Below are 23,006 nucleotides of genomic sequence, written 5' to 3'. Positions count from 1 at the left end.
TATAACTCATTAAACATTTAATTCTGTTCCACTAATTTGACTAGATGTGCTGTGCTTCAAAAGAGTTTATATTTAGTACAACCACACTGGGACAGTTCATTGTTTTCTTTGTTCTGCTTGTCTAAATTGTGCACTTTAACAGCAACAATACTAATGAAATTGTTATTCCAGCAGAGGTTGTGACAGTGGACGAATGTAAAATCTAACTCAAACGGTGGAAAGTCTTCAGATAAAAGTGGGGCTTCCACTGATCAGACTTGAATTTTCAGCACATCCCACAGGTGATGGATCAGATTAAGATCTGGGGAAATTGGAAGCCAATTTAACACAATCAACTCTTTGTCAACACATTGTCATGTTTGTAAAACTATTCCTAAACATATTTGAGGGACATTATTCTGCTAAATGCCACTGCCATCAGGAAATATCACTGCTATGAAGGGCGTGTATTGGTTTGCAACAAGGTATAAGTTGGGGATGTGAGGCAAAGTAAAATCCAAATGAATATGAATACCAGGACCCAAAAGTTCCTTGCAGAAAATTCCCCAGAGGTATCACAGTCTTCCCAAGCTTGCCCTTTTTTCATTGTGCATCCCATCCCTTACACACACACACACACACACACACTCACACGCACACGCACACACCTAAATATGAACAGGCCCAATGTGTGTGTGTGTGTGTGTGTGTGTGTATGATCAAATGGTAACATTTGGGAAAAAGACTGTGGCTGATAAAAAGGAAACACCTGCATGAAGCCTTAAGACTAACCAGTATTAGGAAACTTAATCCTGTTTTAAACAGTCAAGTGTGTCCATCTGGTGGTAATTCAGAGTATTACAATAACTTCAGATTGTACATTCCAGTAATTTGTGTCACAGACAAGCTCCATATTTTTAGTCATGCACTCTAGTCACATATATTGTTATCTTTGGGAATTTTATTACACATGAGAAATATCTATATTATTTCTAGAAAAGAAATTGGACAGCACTTCGTTTAGGATACGGTTTTACTATACTGTTTAATCCTAGAAACACACTAGGATGTTTTCTGTATTTATTTAAAATTTACTTCTCTCTAATTTCTTCTAACTTTTACTTGGACTTGGTTTGGTCTTGAGTGTTGGTTCCAAGCAAGAAATACACTAATAAATACCTTCCTTTATGAAACAGAGCCTAAGAATAATTTGAAGGTTTTGAAGGATTCAGTTTTCAATCCGAGTCCCAGAAGGTGTGGGATTACAAATATATGCTACAAAGAAAAGGACACAACAGGCAGACAAGGGGCATGCAAACAAAATAAAAATAAAAAAAGACGTGTATTGGACCACCATGAATTTACACTACCATATTCATTATACAACAGTTGGTTCAATAACACCCGATTGGATAAAAGGCTTTCCACAGGTGGTGATAATGGACAGTAACACTACAGGGAAGGTTAATTATATGGATCGCTCCGCTTGCCAGGTGTTCTAAAATCCTTAAATACACCAATTGGATGCAGCATGGCTAAAAGTAGGGTGTATGGTACGCTATACTGTGGAGAGAGCAATTGCCTGCCAAAAACATTCACAGAAGCACTTTAAGCAAGAAAACACATCTGCTAATATTAAGTTATCTTAAGTAAATCCCTCTCGAACCCCTTATCAAGAGCAAGACTTGATGTGTGTGACACAAATAGCACTAGCTTTCCATTTAATGCTATTTATGATTCAACTCGGAGCCCAGACGTTAACAGAGATGATATTCTAAAATGGAACAAAGGAGAAACTTCACTAACTGTCTGTGGCTAGCTCCATTAGTTACAATTAGTTAGTTACACCACTGATGGAGTGTTATGTGTTGGCAGAGCAAAATATCTGGTTAATAAAGAAACAAAATCATAATCTGTTAATAATAGTGTTTGTGGAACTGTTGTATAAAAAGCAATATCATACTCAAAGTTCTGCTGTACTGCTGGATATAGCATGGCTGTGAGGCCTTCCGCACTCAGGCTATGTCCTTGTGCCTACAATGGACTCACAGCTATGCTGTATGCAGCAGTCAGGCACTCCTTCTCATGTTGCTTATGTATAAACCCGGATTGCACAACAGTTATTCACAAAACTATAAGCAGATTTTACCAAAACAAAAAATAAAAATCACTAAATCATAAACTTTCATTCGGCTGCTCCCATTAAGGGGTCGCCAGAGCGGACCATCTGATTTGCATACAACTTTGAAAGAGGTTTGATGCTGGATGCCCTTCCTGGCACAACCCTCCCATTTTATCCAGGCTTGGGACTGGCACTGCATGCACACAGCAGGGCTCAAACTCAGATCCCTATCAACAACCTAGAGCCTTAGCTGCCTGAAACCGCCACTTCAATAATAATAACATTAATAATTATAACAATAAATACTTGCCTAACTAATCCTAAAAACATAGAAAAAACCACAACCACCAACATAAATAGCAGTCACAACCAACTCTGTCATGACTAGGTGGTAATGGCGGTTATTGCCGTGGGCAGAAAAAGGCAGGCATGGACACAGAGGGGTGTTTTTAAACAAGTGTCTTTAATCAGGAATCATAACGAAACAAAACAAAGAAACAAACACACTCAAATTATATTACCCATAACTGAATACCCAGGCTCTATGACAAGACACAAAACATAAGCATTATGCTGAAATACATGCTTAACTGACAATACACAGGCTCTAATACCCAGTACACAAAATATAAGCACTATGTTGAGACACATGCTTACGGACGAAACACAGACTTAAGCTAGGCATGGAGCTGAAACGGAGACAAGACAAGAGACATGGGGAGACGAGAGGCTGGACTAGCGACATGGGGAGACGAGAGGCTGGACTAGCGACAAGACTAAGGCTAAAGACATGGGAATCAGCTACCCATGGCAATTAGCTAAACATGTCTTTAGCCTAACATACACCTAGCTACACCTACCACATAGGTAAACATACAACAACACTAGAGACTCGGGACACAGAAGCACAGAGGCTAGGGACACAGAAGGTATTTACAGAACCTGCAATTACACAAGACTACACAAGACCGATTCAGCTCCACAAACTTGAACGCCAAAGACTTACATACAAACACACTTAGCCTTGGGGCATGCTTAGTAGTTTTGGGAAAACATGAACTACAAAATAATATAAAATCAACCAACATATAAACATTTACATTTACATTTAGGCATTTGGCAGACGCTCTTATCCAGAGCGATTTACATTTTTTTAAATCTTATTACACATCTGAGCAGTTGAGGGTTAAGGGCCTTGCTCAAGGGCCCAACAGTGGCAACTTGGTGGTTGTGGGGTTTGAACCTAGGACCTCCCGAACCGTAGTCCAATGCCTTAACCATTGTACAATGTACAAACCAATATACAAAACAATGTGCCCACATAAATGACAGAACATACAAACGTTCAATGCTCGACCCAGGTTTCCAGACTAACCAGCTATTTATAGAAGTTTTAATGACCTACCTCGGTTCAGGTGAGTCCCGCATTACCTGACCGAGGTGCCTTCTGGGAAACTGAGTCTGCAAAACAAAAACTACAGAAGGACAAAACAGTACCCTCTAGTGGCGATTCCTTATAGACTAGTACTGAAGAAAATCAAACTAACAGTGTCGAAAAAGACAAAGGTATTCTCAGATTCAAAATAACACAAACCAAAACCCACAATCAACAGCTCATTCAAATGAACAGAAAAATAGAGGCAGGAAGTTACCAGAAAAAAAATATTTTGTGGCAGACTCTAAAATAAGGTTATGGACTACCTGGGTCCTAAAACAGACTATTCAAACACAAAACATACAATGAACAATACATTTAATAAAAACACAGTTTAAATGTACTTATTCCAATTTAAACTTAGATTATTGCAACTTTCTCAAAACAGTTTGCTGCCAGGGACCTCTTTATGTGTTAAAACCTACAAATAACAAACAAAATGAAAATAATCTTTAATGAACTGTTGTCCTTCATTTTAGTTATAAAGCCTTATTTCTTTTTACCAAATAAAAAGTCATTTGATTCATTTTAACATTATTTAGAGGCCTATATAGTCTTAGTTATTGAGATTTGGATTAAGCTCATTAAATTCAGTAACTGGCCAAATATTTTACTACCTAGATCTATGATAATAATGAGCTCTAATTTTCATGACTGTAACCAAATAAATAATAGGCTGACTGGCTGTACTTCATGGATCCCCGGGGTCGACATCCATGGACCTAAGGACCCAGCTATAGGCCAAATTTTAAAGCTATATAAATTTTTTCTTCTAAATCAAAATAAAATCACATAAAGATTTAACAGTAATTAAATCTTTGGCAAGCCTCTGTACTCATGTCATTAAATACATCTGCCTCAATGTGCTTACCTATTTGTATTAGCACTTTTAAACATGTTATAACTAGGAGATTATTTACATTGATGCATGCTTTACACAGTGTTTATTGCAGCGCCAAGACATATAATGCAGGATGCAGAAAAGTTCGCTCATTCTTTTGTTACCCTTCCCATTTTGTCTTTTCATCATATGTCTGTATAGTATAATGAACATAATCCCACTATCCGGTGTCACCAGGAGAGGGTGGGGTTCCCTTTTGAGACTGATTCCTTTCAAGGTTTCCTCCTCATCTCAATGAGTTGTTGTCCTTTCTACACAGTTGCCTCTGGCTAGCTCATTAGAGATCTGAGTCTAAGTCTGAATTTTTCTAAAGCTGCTTATGAAAATGTCTATTGATATTCAGTTCAGTCGAAACACTGAATAAACCAAAGATATAAATGATCTCAGGCCAAACTTAAATCTTATTATTATAATTTTTTAAAATTACTTTTACAATATGGGGTCGTTTACATAAACCAGTTAATTGGTTTGGTAGTTGGTTGATTTCAGTGGGTTCCTACTATGTTAATGCAAATATGGGGGGATAAACATTAATAAGAATCCATCACCCTATCATCTGGACTAGTTTTACAGCTTTAGAATGATTTCTACTAAACGTTTAGACTAGTTGTAGCTGTTCAGACTGACTGCACTTGGTTAGCTGCATTTACCTGGTCAAGACAGGTCTAAACCTAGGTAGGTTTAATGGTTTTAGAGGGCTTTTGTATATTGTTACGACCCCTTAGTGGGTCCTAATGACCCAGGTGGGTTCTACAGTAAATTTTCAGGCCAGTTCCAGTAAATCAGGTTCACCAGCTCAGTTGATTAGACTAAGAAACCATTTAAATTCTGTTGACCAGCCAGCTCAGACTGCAAGGCAATCTGAACAACAAAGAAGAACTGACTGGGAGATAGCTTGTTCATCTAACGCCAGAACAAGTTGTAGCACAGCAGCTGGGTTACCAGGTCTGGTACTAATCGTCTACTGAAACATCAAGGTAAATGTAAGTGAACAGAAAAACAGAGGCAGGAAGTTAACAGAAAAAAATATTTTGGCGGACTTTTAAATAAGGTTATGGACTCCCTGGGTCCTGAAACAGACTATTCAAACACAAAACATACAATACATTTAATAAAAACACAGTTTAAATTTACTTATTTCAATTTAAACTTAGATTACTGCAACTTTCTCAAACTGTTTGCTGCCAGGGACCTCTTTATGTGTTAAAACCTACAAATAAACAAACAAGTTTTTCTGCTGTGACAGAATACAATAAATTATCAACGGTCAGAAGAAAAGCAATAAAACCAGCTTTAAGTAAAATCTTTAAACAACTTATTTATCACGTGGCCATATGTATTCCCTGTCATCTAGCTGCAACGCTAAAGGTTCTAATTTGAATTAGCCGTTCCACCTTAAATTATTGCAGATGCAATATTCCGCCGGTAGAGGTCACTACTAGTCAACCAGGTCAATTTTACTGCTTGCACAACTGTTTTACCTTTGTTCTTAGTGGTAGTGTTTTTACCTGGGCCATGTCAGCTTTACCTCATATATATACACACTACCGTTCAAAAGTTTTAGAACACATGCAAAGTGTTTTTTGTTTAGTGATTTATTTTCTACATTCTACAACAATACTGGGGATTTCAAAACTATAAAATAACACATATGGGATCAGGTAATTACGTAACAACAAGAAAAACAACAGTTAGTTGTTATTTTAAGACACAGAGTTCAGCCTTTCTGTAGTAGTTCTTGCAAGAACAGTATTGTCAAGTGCATTTGCAAAATCCGTCCAACACCATAATGAAACTGGCTCTCATGAAGACCATCCCAGGAGGGCGAGACCAAAACTCACCTCTGCCACAGACGAGAAGTTCATTTAGAGTTATCAGCCTGAAAAGTGACCAATTAACAGCACCTCAGGTTAGAGGCATTATGACGTCTTTACAAAGCAAAGGTAGACTACATTCCTTTACAATGTAGAAAGAAATAAAAATCAGGAATCATCATGGAGTTAGAAAGTATTCTAAAACTTTTGTACGGTAGTTTTTTTTTATTTTTTTTATTTACGGGGCATTTTCCCCCAAGAGGTGAACAGTGTCGTGTAAACACAAAATGGTGTTAGGACACCACCAAACAGGCTGCCTGTTGGAGCATTGGTTGTTTTGCTGGAGGCAAGGGAGGTACTCTAACTTTCGCCATCTCGAGATCTTTAATCACTGAACTGTTGATAGACATTACCAGATAGAACAGAAAAAAAAACAGACGATATCTTTAAGCCAATCATAGTCCACTAATAACTAATATAAAAAAAATAGACACTTTTGGAGTTAAAAGGTTATTGAATTTATTATTTATTATTATTATTATTATTATTATTATTATTATTATTATTAACAATAATAATAATAATAATAATAATAATACATGTACAAAAAAAATCAACCAGATATTTCACAAACAAACTCTAGATGGCGCACAAACCAAATAAAAAAGATTACCGCGTTTGCGAACATGAATCTGTACGTTCACGTATACAAACTTCTCAGTTACTTGACTCTTTCAGATGAATGAATTCCACAGACAGTTCGGATTTTGGTTTGACTGAGTATTACTATAGGGTTATTTAATTTCGAATTGGAAATATCATTTAGACATTCGACATGTCGACTGATTTTTGTGTGGTTGTGGGAAAATACATGCAACATTCCCGCTGTTGAGCTGTTGAATTAATACACTTATGTTAATTGCAATCGATTTCATCTACTTTAAAAGAATCTTTGACCCCGTCACCGGTTACAGTGATATAGCTAACCAATGACTTATGGCAGTTAACAGTCTCATAAAATAATTGGACGTTATAAATGTTGGGTGGTGATGTGACGTTTCTAACACTATTATACAGTTAATCTAACTGCGCCTTAACGGCAGGTTTATAATGATGTCGTGACATTGCCTTCAATAAAATTCTCATCAGAGTCAGAATCAGCAGAATAATAATAATAAAAAAATAATCTTATATTTCATGTTAACCGTCGCCCTCAGCTTGCTCACCAGGGACAATCTGTCAATTCTGACAGATTTGCTGAAAAACTACATAATTTCTCACGCATTTCATACTGATTTCTCTATTTTTCCTTCGTTTTTGCTTTGCGGCAATGACAATTTTTAAAAGCGCTAATTATAAATCGAATTGATTTGAATGGTTATGTGGATTTTGGTAAATGACATCAATATAAAACAAAATAAATGTGATTGTATGTTAAACAACGCTACCTTATTAGTTCCAATGGGAAACAACAAAAAAGGCGAATCGAACCAAAGCCATCCCTTAGCAGATTTAAATGTTAATTTTTTATTAAGATTGAACTGATTCATGATAAAGTTTATGTCTATTCAAGTGTCGTTTTTGTAGGCTATAACTTCTAAACGAAGATTTCTAAACTATCTATTAACCAACTATTGATATACAGTGTTTAGACTGAGCAATCCCTTCGCACTTTGACGTGTACTTTGCCCTGTCACCACTGGGTGGCGATAAGCAGCTGACCTCAGCTGGGAACATCCTTCCAACGTTATCCGGCAGACGCACTGTCGCCTGTCGAGTAATAAAATCGGTTAAGATATCGAAGGCGCCAGGTGAGCAATAGAAGGAGCAATTGAGATAGTTCGCCTCATGTTTACCTCTATTTTCCAGCGCCACTGACGTTACTTATTAACCATACTATATACAAATAAAGATAGGTGCTTTGATAAACCTGTGACTCCAGGCGCAGGCGAGTGGGCAAACATGTTATTTTACATTCTTCCAGGTTGGAAGAGGTTGCTGGTGCCACGGTGGCCCTCATAAAGCGCAGTGGCTCCATACAGCTTAATGTCAAGGGAAGGAATTCCGCCAAGGACAGGTCGAACCGTGCTGATGCTTTCACTTTTACCGCTTCCAGGGGAGATTTTAGTAGAGATTTCGTGAAAGAGAAAGACATCATCAACAACAACAAAAAATAACCTATGGGATACCTCTAGAGCAGAGCAGACCTCTTGCAAAGCTTACAGCTTACATCACTTGCACAATGAGAAGTGTTTTTTTTTTCTTTAACGCTATTTTAATTACCTTGCCCAACATACTATAATACACTCTCAGAAATAAGAGTGCCAGGCCACATTTTGTCTGATACCAACACCAACCTGTAACTTGAAAATGTTACCTGCAAATCTTTTTAGCTATTCATGCTACATATTGGATAACTTTAATATATTAAAGGTAAAGGTACATACCATCCACCTTTGATAATACCACGCCAGAGACAATCACAAATACAGCTTAGTACCTTTATTTCTGAGTTAAACTGCATTCGGTAAAACCCCTTGATGGATAGCTGTTGTGTAGATCACACTATACATGCATGCAAAAACGATGCATTTGACATCTTCAGTGGAATTATATTAGCCTCCCTCCTGTTCTGCACTCATAACTTAATATTTCTTTATAATATGATCACATTTTCAAGATTTCTCAAGTTATTCGTCTCCTTATTTTGCGCTTTCTTCAACCAATTTTAAATCTTGATTGATTTAAGATTTTTATTGACACTTTCAAGAAAACACTGCTGATGTAAACTGTTCAAAATTAAATAAAAAACACAAATATATACAAAAAATCTTACTTTACACTTCTGGCAACAAACGTAGCCTATTTCTGAACATATAAGCTTTTTTCGTGTTTTTTGTGTGTTAGACATAAAAAGAAGATGATTTAATCGTGATGAAGACACTGGCGCACTGCTTTGTCGCCTTTAATGCGTTTGAACAGAAACACTTAAACACAGAGAACAGTATGGAACAATGGCACATGGGTCTGCTAGGAACCTAGCAGTGCAGATATTTTACGGGGCTCAATACAATCCATAGTCAGAGGGACGTCGACGTGAATGTCATAAGCAAAGAGGATACCTCACAAAGATTTTTTTACACAGTATATCAACAATAAATTAATAACAGATCCCCTATGAAGAAACCAAATCCATTATATTTACAAGCAATATTCATATGAAATAATTACATAAATACTTTTTAGCTACATTATATGTTATTATTTACATTATAGTCATTAGAACCGCGTCCGTCGGTAAGCTTCCCCATTTCCCCAATTCATGTGAACGATGGATTGTTTTTGTGTACCGCGGGTAGCCTTCAATATCATATAGTTTGATTAATGGAGGCTATAACCCATGTATTTTAAGAGTTTGCAAGGTCCGAACTTTTGGTTACTGTTTGCTCATTGACTTAGGGTACATGAGTCTACACTCGGGATGAAAGTAAACCCGTGACGTAATATTGCACGCAATGCTTCGTCGTCATTTTTCACGTGTTGGATGTAGTTGTCTGTATTTGGTAAAAAAAACAAAACATGCAGAACGCCTGCTTCCATTTGGCAGTAAAGACAGGCTTCAAACAATAGACTATATAATGACTATTTTTTTTTTAAAAACACAGCAGTATTTTATTAGATAAAGAGATATCCAATAAACTAAGAACCTATTAAGAGTGCATATTTTCTTTCTGTTGACACCCCCAGCAACTTGACATAAAACGTCGTGAGAACAGCAGCAGCTTATTCGACCTGTGACATTTTCCTTGTCAAGCTGTTCATTTTCAATACTTCTACGGTAATCTATTCAAATATCAGGAGAGAAAAAAAAAGATTTTTTTAATTTAACAAGACAAGAACACAACTATTTATTTTATTTTGTTTTTCACCAAAGTGCATTTTTTAAATCGACCATTTTTAATCTATAGGTCCGTAGCCTATGTAAACCCGCTTTCGCTAACAGGGCGCCGTCGTACACGATCCGAATCATCAATGTCCTTAATGATTCCCAATGCAGATCATGTCTTACTATAACGAATGATAATTATTATTATGGAGAAACGCTTCGCGCTCTGTCCTGTTTTGATTCGAGTCCGCTCACAAGGCGCTGGATGCTCTGCAGCTCGTTGTTTGAATCTTTTTCAGAGCCCGTTTTTGGCGAAAGAGACAGCGAGCCAGAGGATATAGTCGAGGAACGGCTGGTCACCTCAGACGTGGAGTCCAACGTTGCAGAGACGGGACTGGAAGCCATGATGTCCCCCTTCAGGTCGATGGAAGGAATGGCGGTTGTGAGCAAAGTGCTGTCCGGGACAGTCGGTAATGAATAAGGGCTGTACCGCAGACGCGGGCGTACGGCGTTAAGGAACGGGTGGCGATGGACTGAGGAGGTGGCTGCAGAAGAAGCAGCAGCTGCTGCTGCCATGTACGTATAGGGATAAGGGAAAATGCCTCCAAAGGGAGACATCGCCAAACCCTGCATAGAGAAATAAACAAGAAAAAAAATCTCTATAAAAACAGTAAAAAAAAATCTGTCAAAAACACCAGCAAGCCGGCCAAAAGGAAACACTAATATAGTTTCAAATACTGAAGTAATTTAACTTGGAAGTTTTTTTCCCACCAAAAAAAAAAAAAAAAAAGGCTGCACGGGGTAAAAAAAAAAGTTTATATGCTGCTTTTAGCATACGAAAAATGCTCTGGTTTATTTAAATAAATATGGTTTGCATTAGTGATACAAAATCTCGATTTTGAACAAAATTTTGATCTTCAAAATTACACCACAATTCTAACTGGCCTTGTTAGTTTGTAACTGTTTTGTAGATTTTGTAACTGTTTGATATTGTTAGTTTGAATATATTTTTGTAACAAAAAACAAACACCCCTTTTCCAAAAAGGTACAGGCTTTTGCACCTGTTTTTATAAAGTTTTTCTAAAAAAATAACCAGTTATAAAAAAACTAAACATAGCCCCAATAAAACTAGTTTAAATTGTATATGTTTTTATAGTCCCAAGTATGGTACGCAGTTTCTTGTGATTTATGATTTAAGTGGAAAACACTGTTCAACAAGTACTGCCACACCTTAAGCTATCAAAGTTGACGATAAAAATCACATAACCTAGCTGTCTGTATATAAAACACTACACACAAAGGAATCTAATAAAACGTTGAAAAGAGTAGTCAGGGTTACAGGTTAAGACTATTTACCTGAGATGCCAGAACGTGTTGCTGCAGAGGAAAAGGCACTCCCGGCGCTCCAGCTAGACTTTGTGACGGTGACGCCATGCTGGCCGTGTCCATGCTGGTCATTCCTCCGGAGGACACGGCTGCCAATAAAGGCCCCATCCCGGCGGCCATATTGGAAAACGCACCTCCCATATTGAACTGACTGGGATGCAAGAGGAAAGGATGGGCGCTTCCCAGGTGATTGAAAAACTGCTGCCCAGCCAAACCGGGCGGAAATCCGAAACTGTGCAAGTGGCTCTGGTTCAGATGCACGCCGGCGTCTGTCTGAACAGTGAGTGGTGTCGTGTAACTCTCCTTGCTTGCGGAGCGGCACTCGTCCAGTTTGGACTGCTCTCCAGCGGGACTTTTAAGCTCTTCTCCCGAGCGTGTGGTGCTGGAAATGAGCGTTACAGGACTCTGTCGCGAATCGGCACGGTTTTTCTCAGTCCTGCTCTCTCTTAATCGAGAGTCGCCTTCTCCAAACGAATTGAGTTTGATCAAAGCACCCTCGCGCTCCTTTGCGTCTTCAGTCGTCGTGGAGATTTTGCTTGAGTCTGGTCCTTCTTTGGGGTTTGCGTCCCTTTCGTCCTCATCACTGTCTTCATCGCTGTCGCAGAAATCTGCACGGAAATGATAACGTCAGGTCGAAAGTTACAACATATATTTTTTTAGGCTTTTCAATGAAGAATATTTCTAATGTGGTGTAAATCTATATGCTTACAGCAGCTTCTTTTCAATAACAATTGCAATAAACTTTTGAATCTTAAATGACAGAAAGTACAGCATGGGAAAATGCATTAATTAATTTGAATCAAAATGAATTAATAGGCCTATGTGGTCAAATCTGAAATGGTTGTTCAACTAGTAGTGTGTAATAAAAAAAATCCAATAATGCTAAATCTAATTTAATTAATTTTATTATTTTGTTCAAAGAAAGCAAACCCTTTTTTTCATAATTTACTGTTTTATGTAAACAGAAATTCTATATACGATGCCAGGTATTACATTTTAAATGAATCACTGCTCGTCACAAATAAACCACAGAAAAATGTATTCATACATGCATAATTTGGAATGACCTTTCAATGCAATATAGTCTTCAGTTAAATCAGTTGAATTTATTTGGATAAAATCGGTGTATTGATGGCCTGTATTTCTGTGCTTCTCTGCTTCGTATTAAACCTTCGTATTACCTTTTAAGCTCTGCCGACCAACGGTTGCCACGGCAGGAGAAGAGGCCTGACGAAAACATTTGAACGAAGTCTGTTCCCCGGATGAATCGTCAGAAGTGCCGTTCTCTTTTTTCTGTGGTTCCTCGTAGGATCGTAAGGATTGTAAGGCCAACTGTTTCCTGCAGCGCAAACAGCCCGTTGCGGCCCATTAATAAAATCTTCATCCAATAGTTTAGTTAAATTTATAAGTTTTTGTATTTTTTTTGATAATTTAAACCATATGCACGTTAATTATATATTATATCTCTATGCATAGAAGAACACTCCCCCCCCCCCGATTTTTTATATTACAAAAATGTAACGTTATTTACAAAACATCTTTTACATAATTGCATTTTTTATAAACACATACAGAGTCATCGCTCTCAATATGTTTTAAGATATTTTGCCAAAAAAAGTGGTAATTTCCCCTGTGTATAAAGACTTTGGGGGGCAATCTGTATAGCATCTCCGTTTTTTAAAAACTGTCTTAAAGTGAATCATTTACACACCTTTTTTCACGTCTTCCATTTCCAGTATCTCGAAACCCCTTAGCGAACGGATTGTGGTCGATTTTTAGCTGTGTAATCTGTAATTAAAGTTAAACATCGGTATTCAAATATTCAAAGTATCTGTTTAGTTGCTGATTTTTACAGGTTACTATATCTACGCATAGATAAAATTATATTTTGCTAATTATATTATGCAACGTTATTGGCAAGAAATAAAAAAACAAAAAACAAATATATCTTACGTGATTTATTCATATTTTGGTGCATTTAATTGTTGCTGGTTTGCGTTATAACTTTTTTTTTAAATAGGTGCCTTGGTGGTCTGCAGAGATTTCCTTCACTCATAAAATGCATTTACATTAACAGCCTAGCAGCCTCCTCCCGCCCCCCCTCCCCCCTCCACACACACACACACACACACACACGCACGCACGCACACACACACATGCGAGTAGGCATATTAATTTTACCTTGCACTCAGGTAAATTCTTTGTAAGATAATCATTTAGCTCTAATGTATTACCTTGTAAAAAAAAAGGAGAAAAAAACGTGTGCATAGTGTCATGCCAGTGCAAACACCCCCGCACATACACTTATTTAATTATGACCGTCTATAATCTCTTTCTTTCACTTACTCTTTTCTGCTCTCTCTCTCTCTCTCTCTCTCTCTCATTCTCTCTCTCTCCCACACACACACACACACACACACACACTCTCTCTCTCTCTCTCTCTCCGGGTAGTTTGCCAAATCCTCACGACCCTGTGCGATTAAATATAATTAAGATAACCTGTAAACCATACATTCCTGAAATGTCCAGCCCACATTCTGAAGAAAAACATTTTGGCCTCTACATTTGAGCATGGTCTCAGTGATTAATTAAATATGCTACAGTACTTTGGGTACTTTTAAATGCATGATGCGCTTATACAATCGATGCTGAAAATATAAAAATGTAGCAGAAAATTGGGAACATTCGGCTTAGCACCTAAATCTTAACTTACCTTGTCGTTTTGGTACGCAGTAACAGCAATGAAATCAGTCTCGGGGAAAACGTAAGTTCTGAACGTGCTGTAGGGGAGCTTGAGAATGTCGTTGGCACGAACAATGTGAAATCTTGGCTGGTATTTGTGCATGGAGTTCAGAATTGTCTGAAATGAAAACAAGGCCTGGTAACATTTAAATACGCCTATAGCTTACAACTGTGAGCAACAGAAGAAAAAGTCTACAAGCTCATTTCAGAAGATTCGAACGTTTTCTTCTTACTATAGGGGCCTATACCGCATGCCGTTACAACAACTTTCTTATATAAAACACAAGTGACTTTTTATTTATTTATTTATTCTTTATTTATTTGTAAAAAATAAAGTCATCACATCTAGACATGAATACCCAACAAAATTGTTATACTACTACCACCATCACCACCACTACTTAATTTGGGTACTATAATAATTGGTATAACGTAAAGTCTACTTACAAATCCATGCTTATCGGAGATATTGTTGGTGAGTTTGAGTTTGTGAAAGTTGACGACTTTGGACATCCATTGTTCGCCAGTGGCTGGGCTGTCGGGATGAATGTACATCCGTTTTGGCATTTCGGGGTCAGCTTTACCGGCCACCATCCATCGCGAATTGTGAAATTTATACCTACAGTCATCAGCCGCTACAATATCCATCAACAGAATATATTTGGCTTTCTTGTCCAGGCCAGTACATCTTACTTTAAACGGAGGAAACATTCGTCTGTAACAAACAAAAAATAAATGCGTTTAAATAATCTTATAATCACTGTAACCTGTTGACTTTGGGACGACCACAATTTAACAATCTTATTGCTCTAGTAGCATATCCGGGTTTCAGTCTACGAAAGCCCCAGCAAATTAGTTTTGTGTTGAATTTATTTTGGCCTTGATAGATAAGTAGGCCTAACATATACCCACAACCTAGCTTATTCAAATTTAATTGCAGTCCTAATCCGACGAGGCTATTATTATTATTATTATTATTATTATTATTATTATTAATAATAATAATAATAATAATAATAATAACTTCGCACAAGAGATCTAATTTTCTTAAATTGCACATTACATTTAAATAATAATAATAAAAATCTACTGATTTCTTGAGGGTGTTAAATTAAGAATAGCCTTAACACTTTGCATCAGGCCTACTCCATATAAATTGTGCTATGTTATGACAGGTCAGAATATATTAGCTTCAGTCATAAAATATGATTACGTTAAAGTGATGCTATAAAAGTAGCATAGGTCGAGCAGCATTTAACACTGTAAAATTATATCACCACGTTAGGCGCCACTGTATATGCTAAAGCACTTCCTAAGTTTACCTAGGCGTCTCATATTCAGATATGCTAATTGCTAAATATATATTTAGTGGGCCACCCAAATCAATGTGATAGATAATCTCCTTGTCCACCGATAACAGGAAATTCGAATATCGCCTTGATTTACCTTCCTGATTTGGTGATGACCATTTCTGTGCCGCATTTGTGGAAGAGCTCCCAAAGTTCCTTCGCTTCGAGGTGAACTTTTGGGTCGTCCTCCACTTCCTCCTCTGGCTCGAGTGTTTTTAGAGGCCGAAGATGAGCAGCGGCGGCCTGATGTCCCAGAGCGGAGAAATGCAGGCCCGAATCCGCGGTGCCCATCAACTGCTCCATTATGGGCTTGCCGAGCGCTCCTGGCAGTGAAAGCGAGCCGTTCGGTGGCAATGCCAAAGCTGGGAAAAAAGGCGGTTGGTGGCCCAGCATGGCGCTCATGGCAAACTCTGGACCCCGGTTCGGTAAAAACGGGTGGTATGCCATACTCGTGCCTTGGATAACTGGATCTCTCATTAGGAAGGTCATCCAAAAGTCCAGATATTGCATATAGCAATATCTGCTAGTCTAGAAGTTGTGCCTTGGTTTGGTTTTTTTTAACAGTACTAAAAATGAGTCCGATCCTTTATCCAGTTTTTAGAAATCCGCAAAAATCCAATTTTGTAAAAGAAACCCCTCAGCATTCACCGCCTAGGTTCAAGTCGCGAAGTGTCCTTCGTTAGATGGATTCCAGCAAAGTGACTGCAACAGAGAATAAGAGAAGCCCATCCATTAAGTCCTCGCCGGCGTTGTTGTACAGTCGTACAGCTCGCTTAACCGAAGCGAGAAACACACACGAACAGAAAACAAAAAGCAAGACAAATCACAGTGACTTTTGTTGTTTTTATATTTATATAAATATGCGTTCACGTTGCTGGTGGTCAAAATCTACATTCTGTTCCAAATGCGTTCGCTGTGTTTGCGTTAAAAATGACTCCTTTCACACAGACGCACTGGTGGCTCAAATAAATGTTCCCGAGTCCATTAGTTTATTACATAGCCTACATCTTCACGCACACACGCATTTCTTTCTAAAACACACACACGCGTGCGCATGCACATACACACACACGTCGGAGAAAGTCCGTTTGGCCCGCGCGGAGGTAGCGAGTTCCCAGCACCGAGATCTTACCAGTGCTTCTGAATTCCATGAGCTCCAGAGCCGTGTGGATGTGACGCGCGCTGCCAGACGCCAGACTCTGTTGATTGGCTCTTTGACGCTTTCAGGACCAATTGTGTGGCTCCGTAGGCGTGGTTTTAACAGGTCGGGTGGAGGGGAAAGACTTCGGACTTATAAAGAGGTGTCTGGAAAAACTCGATTGCCGCCGCGAGACAGCGCTGCCTCGCTCGCTGTTTACGCGGATCACGTCGAAAGACACAGGGTGGGCGAGAGCAAACGATCTTTGGCATTCAGCGAAGAGGAGCAAAGCAAAGCCGTAAGAAATCACTGCCTCATGCTTGTACCTTCACGGCTAAGCCCATGTCCTGTCCAGAATTCAAAATCTACGCAATATTTGCTTTAACACATGAACGCAATGTTATTTATAAGAAGGAGGAATTTAAATCAGCGTCCTTTATTTTTTATTTACACTGTCACAAAAATTGAAATCGAAAACTGAAAAACAGAGCAACTGATATAGATTTCAAAGCTCATTATATAGGTATTGTTTATTTCTTTATTTTAAATTATTACATTTTACATGTTGTACTTCTTGCAGAATACATTCACGTTTTTCTTAATTATTTAACTCATTTTAATCTAAAATTTGATTTAGGACCTTTCACCTGAAACTGTAAATATAGTGTACCTCATAACATTTATTTGCTTATTGGACTTTTACCTTCCACTGAGTCACTAAATCGGATCATTCGATCCGCAAGTTATTGCCATACGTTTTACGCCGGATGTCCTTCCTGCCGCAAACCACCCATTTTTTAAGTCTTGGGACTGGCACTGGCACTGAAGATGCCCTGCAGCTCAGAGGCTGGGTATTTTATGGAAATGGGCCCAAAAGTGCAGGCCGACGTTGGCTCGAACCCCGGACCAACAACCCAGAGCCTCAACCTCCTGAGCTACCACTGTCCACCCCCTCTAAACATAATTTAAAGACATCTCTACTCTAAAATCTATTTAAAGGCAAACATCATAAACCTTCCTAAGTAAACGGTAAACCTACAAAAGATGTACAATACAATATTATAAGGTCTAGTCAGATTCTGATTTTTTTCCTCACAAAATACTAACTATTTTAGTAATTCATACTGTTCTGCGTTAAAATATTCCCCTATGTATAAAAAAAAATTATAAACATTTTCAAAAATCAAGTTGCCAAGCTGTACTTTGTGCTATCGTTCGGTTGGTGTCTTGAAGGATACATCTTTTGACTTTTAGAATATCACTTTTACTCGTGCATGTGGTGTTACTTTAAGAGACACCAATGATCCGATCCTATTAAAGCTTGTGTATTGTATTTTTAAATGTATGTTCCCCATACGCTCCAATATGCTCCAAGCTAAAGGTACAGAAGGTAAATGCATCACTGTTGGAATCAACCCAGCAACAACTTGGTACCTTTATTTCTGCGTCTAATAAAAAACAGAACTTTCATACAGTGTCTATAATGTCTTTGAATGGTGTACAGTTGACGATATGCCATTACGCAAAATCGTAGCCCAATATAGTGTGACACGATTAATTTGCACGTAAACAATTCGTGTACAATTCCCCTTAATATGTAAAGGTAATTTGGCTGAATTATGCATGCATGCATGTATGTATGTATGTATGTATGTATGTATGTATATATACATTTATGTATGTATGCATGTATGTATGCATGCATGTTTGCATGTATGTACTGTATGCATGTGTGTGCATGTAATCTATCTATCTATCTATCTATCTATCTATCTATCTATCTATCTATCTATCTATCTATCTACATTTAAAATGATCACAAAAGCACATTATTTAATTTTGAAAATTAAGTTAATTTGATTTTAGGACAAGCTCCCGTGCTAAATAGGAAACAATGTTAACACAGTAGCACTCTTTTATGTCCTCAAGGCCTAATTAAATAAGCAGCCCTCAGAGAACGGTAAATACACAGTGTAACACAAGCATCACTGATGATGTTTAACATATCTCTCCTTTACTGTGTATAAAAAGTTTTTTTTTGCAATTATTAGTCTAGTAATTCATTCTACTTGTAAGATTTCAAGGGTTTATTTGTAAAAACAGATGAATGCCATTCTTCAAAATAATTATGATAATCAATTGTGTTTTTTGAGATATGTTTTTGCAAAGGAACCCATAATTTATTTACACCTTAATTCATACTTTAGTTGTCTTATTTCTTAATTTCTTAATTTTCGTTATTTAATGCACCCAAAAGAACAAAATATCTAATATGTTTAATTAATCAAACTAACTCATGTAATTTTATCTAACATAATTTCATATGACAAAATCATTTAACATATAACTTGAATATATAACTTTTTTATCTGCTTTTCCATTTCTCAGCAAAGGTAGGTAATGTATTGTTTGACTTGTCATTTGCTTATTTATGAAACTAAAAAGTGGCAGAAAGCTATTGGTTTAGTCTACACTGAATGAATCAACAACACGGAAGACATATATAAGGTACAAAGTAATAATTATGGTACCTGTAAACTCAACTTCATACATGGATACCTGATTTGAGTATATGCCACATCATTGAAAAATACCTACAGTACCTCTTGTCTGTAAAACATTGTAATGATATGTGTCTTGTAAATAGCTGACCCCCGTTCATTTAGCTTGCTTAAAGTACATCATTAATTGGGTTCTGATTAATAGTCACATAAACAGGGACATGGCAATAAGGCCACAGTAGCTAAAGCTACACCCCGAGTCACTTTACCTGTCAATTATTTAGACCTGTCCACCAGTGGTTTCATTAAGTTGTGCAATAACTTGCAAGGAGTATTGATGAAAACTATTTTAGTTAATTAGGGGATGTGTTCATTGAATTCTTTTCAAGGAGATTCATTGTAGTCTAAGAGATATACATGAGCAAATGGAGGGGGGTAAAGCCCACAAATGCACATAAATTACTCTGGTTAATCAGAAAGTGGATATACACCATGACTTTAAAAATAAATGTGGGAATTTGGTCTACATATAGGAAAACCTCTTAGCACTTTTACTGTAACCCACAGTTAAGTTACAGTTAATTGATATTTCAGATATAATTATCCCAGATTATCTTGAATTATGACTAAACTTGATGATGAAAAACAGCAAAGTGCTATACATATATCCTCTAAATATTTTTATCTTTAGAGCTCTGATGCTTTGCTCTCACTATGCAGTGCTTGTTCAAACATGTTTGTAGTACTTGCAAATAGTTATGCATCAAGTGGCATTGGCAATTTATAACATTTGATTCAATATTGGATATCTTTTGAAAATGTTTAGAGCTCCACAACTAGAATGTAGGTTGTACCAACTATGCATAATATTCTGATTTGAAAATGGTGATTTGATGAATGTTCCCTATCAGAATCTCTGCGCAACCTGCCAGCAATAGGAGGGTGCTAACTGTTTCTGAGTCATTACAGTTACAGTGGTTTAGTATTTATGTGGCGACAGACACCTTTGAAATTGAAACTTGAAACAGGCCATGAAGGAGACCACTGCTCTGTGGCATGTTTAAAAAGCAATTTATCACTTTATATTTAGACCATGGTAAAGTGTAATTTCTTAACAACAGTGGTTTGACCAACATTTTATATTTGCTTCCAGCTTCACCTGCAAACCTTTTTTCCCCACCAAAATACTAATGATAATAAATGAACCACCATTAAAGCCAGAACCAAAACATTAAGCACCGATCCTTTTGATACCATGGTAAACATTATTATAAACAGCAAAAATGCTTGATTTTACATTTTGTTTCCTAATTTTATACTTTCATGTGCTGTCGGCGACTGGAGTCAGATAGCCCTGTTTCCTGGGTAGATCATGCTACCTTTAAGTTCTCTCTACATTTAATTGACAGATGAACAGACTATTATACTATTCCAGGTAATGACTTAATGCTGCAAAATGATGATGGTGCCAAGTGGTCTTTTGTTCATTTTAAGAGAATATCTTGGGACTCATGTTGTTTTCTTGTCCAGACAGGATGCAAATGAGCCATGGTGTATGCCCAAGTTATCCCAATTTAAGCACAAAGTAGGAAAACTGAACTTAAATCAGTAGCCAAATGTGTATTGTATATTTTCCCTAATTATATTATATCTATTTTAGTCTAATTTATATACAGTAGAAGAGTTATATAAATAATCATCTAGCTAAAAAACTATATTGTATTGTCTATTTTCATATTTTGCAAGTCCCAAGAAATCAAAAGCCTCACACACTTTGGCACAACTTCTAGCAATGTGGTAAACTTATAGCCCGTACTTTATTTGTGCTTTCCAGTGCAAGACAAAACATGTTCTAAAATTTCATTGAGCAGTTACTGAAGAATGAATCAACGAATGAGTGAATGAATAGCCAGGCCGTGAGCTCTCTGCAATAATATTTTGCTGTAAAAGCATTGTAGTACGATTAACATAATAGAGTGATCCTTTTAAGAAATTGGTCCAACATTTGCTTCAGTATTTTATGTGCTTTGCAAACTTCAAAATAAGTCCTCTGTTATAAAAAATATGATTTTCCAACTTTAATTTAATCTATTTCCAAACTTTGTAAACAGCTCATTAACGTGCGTTCAAGTGCTGCAACATGTGTTTCCATTCCACAATTTATCATACCATAAATATTACTCTACCTCTTGTTACAGCTTGTTTAGGTAGACACAGTTTTTATTTAGTTTTGTTTCAGTATAATATATTATATATAAAGTATATAAACGCATATCAGTCATTCCAACCATCATTCCAACCATCTTAAGCTAAATTGGTAAGCAGACTGATATTCCTCAGACCTTTAACCGAAGCAGTCCTAAAATTTCTACACATTTGGGGATATTATATTATTTCATTATTTATCGGTACCCGATGACAGATTGGTCGACACTCAGAACTTCAAAACAAAAAGCTTCATTTGCACTTTATGTTTTAAGTTTAAATTACAAAAAAACTGCAGTAAGTTAATCAGTCGTTTTCTGTTCTGTTTTATTTGTTTTCTTATTCGTCAAATAGTTTGTACTTTTTATCTCCGTTACTGCTTACTTGCCAAAGCAACCAATATGCAATCTGGCAATATTGATATGTGGTTTTATACGAAAATCTAATAAACACATTTTTTGGCTAAATCGATTATCCGCGCTACCTAATCATACAATAAGTTAAAATATTAGTGTTAAGTATGTAACACGAATAACAAACATTGCGATGTTTTGCACCATAAGATGCTCTGATCTATTTGTTTTTTATTTAGAGTGATATAAAAAAGAGAAAAAAAATATGGTAAATTCGTTAAAGACCCGGTTTTAAAATTATAATTGACAAGGTCTATGCTAAAACAACCTCCAACCTTAGGTTCAGCAATCAAAAGCGCATCGGGGGGACCAGACAAATGTCCTTAAAAAAATCTAAATCCTCAGAATATTTCATTCTTGTGGGGCCATTTAGTTTTGGCCACTAAACTAGTTTGGTCAACTGGATATGAAAACAAGGCCAAGCACAATAAACCAGTTAAAATCCGACTAGGATGTTTTCTTTAAAAAAGAAATGGAATTCTGTTTGGCAAGTACTGCAATCATATTACAAACTCACGCTATACCCGCCCCAAACATTTTCTCTCTCTCTCTCTCTCTCTCTCACACACACACACACACACACGCACGCAGACAACCAATTAAAATCCGACTAGGAAACATCTTGGTTTTCAGAGCGAGGCAGTGAAAAGCCCATAACCTTTTCAGCGCCCAGGTCATCCCCCTAATAAGATCCATTGCCCACGCAGAGGCTTCACAACTGTTCTTAGCGACTGATTGATGAACCTTTGACATACACAGTAAATTAAATGCCTACTGTATTCCTTTTTAAAAGAAGGTGGTATTCCAGTTAATTAGTCGCGAACTGAATACGTTTGGATCATTGCACGGCGTGTCGCCCTGGCGCCCGGTTGGTTAGTGGGGATTTGGGCTGGATCAACTTTTGTGTGCGCCAAATGAGAAGTGACTAGCGCGGTGCCTGGGTACAGTTCGGGTGCATGGAGGGGAAAAATGCCTTATCACAGGACCCCAGAACCTCATTATCTCATTTTATTTAAGGGAGCAAGCCCAAGACAAACGAGGCGCAAAAGTGTGAAGATTTCACAGGCATGCAATGTGTACAGATTTTAACACCATGTGCATAATTAAACATATACAGACACAGATAAAACATACT

At 37.2% G+C, this 23,006-nt stretch overlaps 1 protein-coding gene across 2 annotated transcripts; it reads right to left on the bottom strand.

The window, feature by feature from the left end:
• Positions 1-8,765: 8,765 nt before the first annotated feature.
• tbx3a (T-box transcription factor 3a) lies at positions 8,766-16,369 on the bottom strand. 2 transcript variants are annotated; one of them, XM_053485991.1, is made up of 7 exons: positions 15,712-16,369; positions 14,713-14,980; positions 14,237-14,401; positions 13,235-13,311; positions 12,705-12,862; positions 11,494-12,131; positions 8,766-10,764 (listed from the first exon to the last, which is right to left on the bottom strand). In XM_053485991.1, exons 1-7 carry the CDS (start codon positions 16,122-16,124, stop codon positions 10,342-10,344), a joined length of 2,142 nt encoding a protein of 713 aa, XP_053341966.1. In that variant the 5' UTR covers positions 16,125-16,369; the 3' UTR covers positions 8,766-10,341. The 2 variants fall into 2 exon arrangements, with proteins under 2 accessions (XP_053341966.1, XP_053341967.1); XM_053485992.1 differs by having other exon boundaries at positions 14,237-14,383.
• Positions 16,370-23,006: the final 6,637 nt, after the last annotated feature.

The sequence above is a fragment of the Clarias gariepinus genome, chromosome 24 (genome assembly GCF_024256425.1).
Source record: "Clarias gariepinus isolate MV-2021 ecotype Netherlands chromosome 24, CGAR_prim_01v2, whole genome shotgun sequence".
Classification (NCBI taxonomy): domain Eukaryota; kingdom Metazoa; phylum Chordata; class Actinopteri; order Siluriformes; family Clariidae; genus Clarias; species Clarias gariepinus.
This window is presented reverse-complemented; position numbering and strand designations above follow the sequence as displayed.